At 51.4% G+C, this 3,099-nt stretch overlaps 1 protein-coding gene across 1 annotated transcript; it reads right to left on the bottom strand.

The window, feature by feature from the left end:
- Positions 1-245: 245 nt before the first annotated feature.
- Positions 246-3,004, bottom strand: Hand2 (heart and neural crest derivatives expressed 2). Its single transcript, XM_005368085.2, has 2 exons — positions 2,450-3,004; positions 246-1,100 (listed from the first exon to the last, which is right to left on the bottom strand). Exons 1-2 carry the CDS (start codon positions 3,002-3,004, stop codon positions 1,002-1,004), a joined length of 654 nt encoding a protein of 217 aa, XP_005368142.1. The 3' UTR covers positions 246-1,001.
- Positions 3,005-3,099: the final 95 nt, after the last annotated feature.

Raw genomic sequence — 3,099 nt, 5'->3', positions numbered from 1 at the left:
GGCACCCTTCCACCTTCCGCACCAAGCACAGGCCCTTCTCCCAGCCAGGCACTCCTAAAGACCGCCCAAAGTCTCCTGAGAGGCTCGGGAAGAAGAAAAAGAGATACCACTGGATGGAAGCCCAGGCCTTTGGTCAGGCTTTTCACCGGGACACTTCACTTTAATATGCGCTCCTTCATGTAGGAAGCCTCAGGTCACATTGATTGATTAGAACCACTGACTCTTTCAAATAAAGTTGGAGGCAATTACGATAATTTAGTTTACTTCTGAATATTTTAAATACTATGAAAACAAGGATAACAGCTTTGTTTTCAAAATTCTTTTGAGGTATCACCCATATAAAGATTAGGTTTTTTTTTTGTAAAAAAAAAACACACAGTGGTTTATTGAATACTCACAACGTTTACACCTTCAATATTAATTAAATTCCACTTAGTTTTGGAGGACGGAAGTGCACAAAACAAGTAGCTGGTGGAAACATCTTCCAATGGGGAACATTTGAAATGACAGCACTAGATACCCGACCCGCAACACAAATGGTAGCGGCCCTGCTTTCTGCTTCGAAATAAAACTTTATAACCCCAGGAATATTTATATCCAAAGGCCGAGGATTAAAGATACACTTCACATATGCACTAGTGTCCACTTCTTTATCTGGAAGGAGTTGGGTGAGTGGGGGAGGGGACAACGCTGGTGTCTACACAGCCAAGAGGGAACATTCACACACAGAAGGACGGGGTCCCTTACCACACGGGAGTGTCCTCTTCATATTAAAATATGGAATGCTTTTCTTCAAATATCCACTTTTTTTTGGAGAGGGAGTTGGGGAGCGGATGCCTCAAATGGGGGGGGCAAAAAAATGGGGGAAGGAAATTGCACATAAATAAACCGGATTATCCAACAGCTAGAAGTCCTCAGAAGGGAGTCCGAGGGCTTTCGGAGAGTCCTGGGTCTGCATCTGGCGCCTCGGCCCCCGAGCTCCCCAGCTCTCTTTCTTCTCTTCACTGCTTGAGTTCCAAGGCCCAGACGTGCTGCGGCCAGCCTGTCCGGCCTTTGGTTTTCTTATCGTTGCTGCTCACTGTGCTTTTCAAGATTTCGTTCTAAACAGAAAGAGGGGAGAGAAATGGAAAGAGACGTTTAGGGAGGATACCTGGTCCTCGTTACCTTAGCCCTTCCCAGGCTGGAGGACACAGCTTAAGTACAAGAGCTTAAGAAGGGGCGACTCCGGGTACCGGCTCCAGCAGAAGTTAGGCAGGTTTCCTGTGTTTTTGCTACATCCGAGGCCTCCCCTCGCAATGCTCAAGGGCCCAGTGGAAAGTTTATAAACAACGGCCCGATTTCTAGTCGTTTACAGGAAAGTCCGGGGTCTTAATTTTCCCTTTGCCTGCTAGTGAAGGAGAGGAGGCAGGGGCCGGTGCTAAATCTGCCTTGCATTTTCAATAGCGATCCTACTTTCAAAGCGACTCCACATTCTGGCCTGGGCCTCTCCGGCCAGGCAGCAAAGTTTCTGTGCCCTCTGCAGTTCGTCTCCAAGGCCCTTGAAAGCTCTGGTTATTTGGAAAGTCATTCCATTATGCAGCAATCAGAGGGCTTGGAGCCACAAAGGAGAAAACCTCCACAAATGGAATTGTTTCCCAGGTTCCTCCTAACTGACCCTAGACCTATCCCCAGCACCATTTCCAGGCAGTTGGTAAGGACCTGAGAACACTTTAAATGTCTAGCATAAATTCGTGTTAGTGTTAATAACAATGACCACAATGCCTCCTTTTTTTTAACTCTTAAAATGCACATCCAAATAAAGTAAGAAATACTCGTGACGTCCAGCGCTTGGGAAATTACGGTTTAACATCACAATCAAAGAGAAACTAAAGTTGCATTTTTTTTTTTTTACGTTAAAGGTACTTAATGTTTACCGGTCACCTCTCCCGTGCCATAGCAGTGTGAATAAACATAACATTTTCTTAGTGTTGGAACCAGGGGCAGCCTTCGTTTTAGAGTGGGGGATGTGATCAATAGTGAAATAACTGGAACCCAGAGATCATTGACAACTTATCATAGAAATATTTAAAAGAAAGCTTGAATTGGAACCAAAAGATAGCTCTAATGGCCTCAGAATGAGGGGACCCGGCCAGTGCGATTGGGAGATGGGTCAGTCCCTACAGTTTAGGAGGCCGGTTCTAAATGGCTAGAGGAATAGAGAACCTCAAGGTAAGACCAGAAACTCCGAGCGAGCGTGAGCGAGCGTCTAAACCTTTCTCGTCCGGCCGCTGACATCCCCCAGTCTTCCCACCTTTTGCAGAAAACCATCCCCACCACAACCTGGTGAAAACAAACTGGCGCACAGCGCATCCAAAGAATGAGGTGTGCAATTTCTTAACTTTACTAGGAAGACCCGAACAGCGGTCCCACGAACCCCGAGCCCCTCACCGCCCCGTGCCCCAGTACTGACCAGCTCTTTCTTCCTCTTTTCCTCTTTCACGTCGGTCTTCTTGATCTCCGCCTTGAAGGCCTCCGCCTCGCCGTTCTGGTCGTCCTTGGCCAGCAGATCCATGAGGTAGGCGATGTAGCTGGTGGCCAGGCGCAGTGTCTTGATTTTAGAGAGTTTGGTGTCGGCAGGCACGTTGGGGATGCACTCCCGCAGCTCGGCGAAGGCGCTGTTGATGCTCTGAGTCCTGCGCCGCTCCTTGCGGTTGGCGGTGCCTCGGCGCTTCACCGGGCGCGGCCCCCCCAGGCCCGGAGGCCCCGCACCGGGCGGCACTCCCCCATAATGGGAGTGGTCCAGGCCGGCGGCGCCGCTGGCATACTCAGGGCTGTAGGACAGGGCCATGCTGTAGTCGGGGGGCGACATCTCCGGGTGGCCAATAAGCCAGCCGTGGAAGTAGGGGTTCTCCTCGTGGCTGCAGCGGCTGGCGGCGGCGGCGGCAGCGGCGGCGGCAGCGGCGGCGAACGGATAGCCCTCATGGTGCACCACGGGGTGGTGGGGAAAGCCCCCCACCAGACTCATCTCGCCCTCCGTGGCCCTCCACGCGCCCCAGCGTGCGCGCAGACCCGCCGCGCCCTCCGCCCGGGCCCCGGCCTCGACGATCGGCGGCCTCCCCC

This window comes from Microtus ochrogaster, unplaced genomic scaffold, assembly GCF_000317375.1.
Source record: "Microtus ochrogaster isolate Prairie Vole_2 unplaced genomic scaffold, MicOch1.0 UNK28, whole genome shotgun sequence".
NCBI lineage: Eukaryota > Metazoa > Chordata > Mammalia > Rodentia > Cricetidae > Microtus > Microtus ochrogaster.
Note: the sequence above shows the minus strand (reverse complement) of the source record. Positions and strands in the feature narration are given on the sequence as shown.

Bases quoted from the DNA above. Each gene is read 5' to 3' on its own strand.
- Hand2 (XM_005368085.2), bottom strand. From the start codon at position 3,004: ATGAGTCTGGTGGGGGGCTTTCCCCACCACCCCGTGGTGCACCATGAG. The intron at 1,101-2,449 runs GTCAGTACTGGG...CTTTCTGTTTAG, and splicing joins AAAAGAGGAAGAAAGAGCTG to AACGAAATCTTGAAAAGCAC.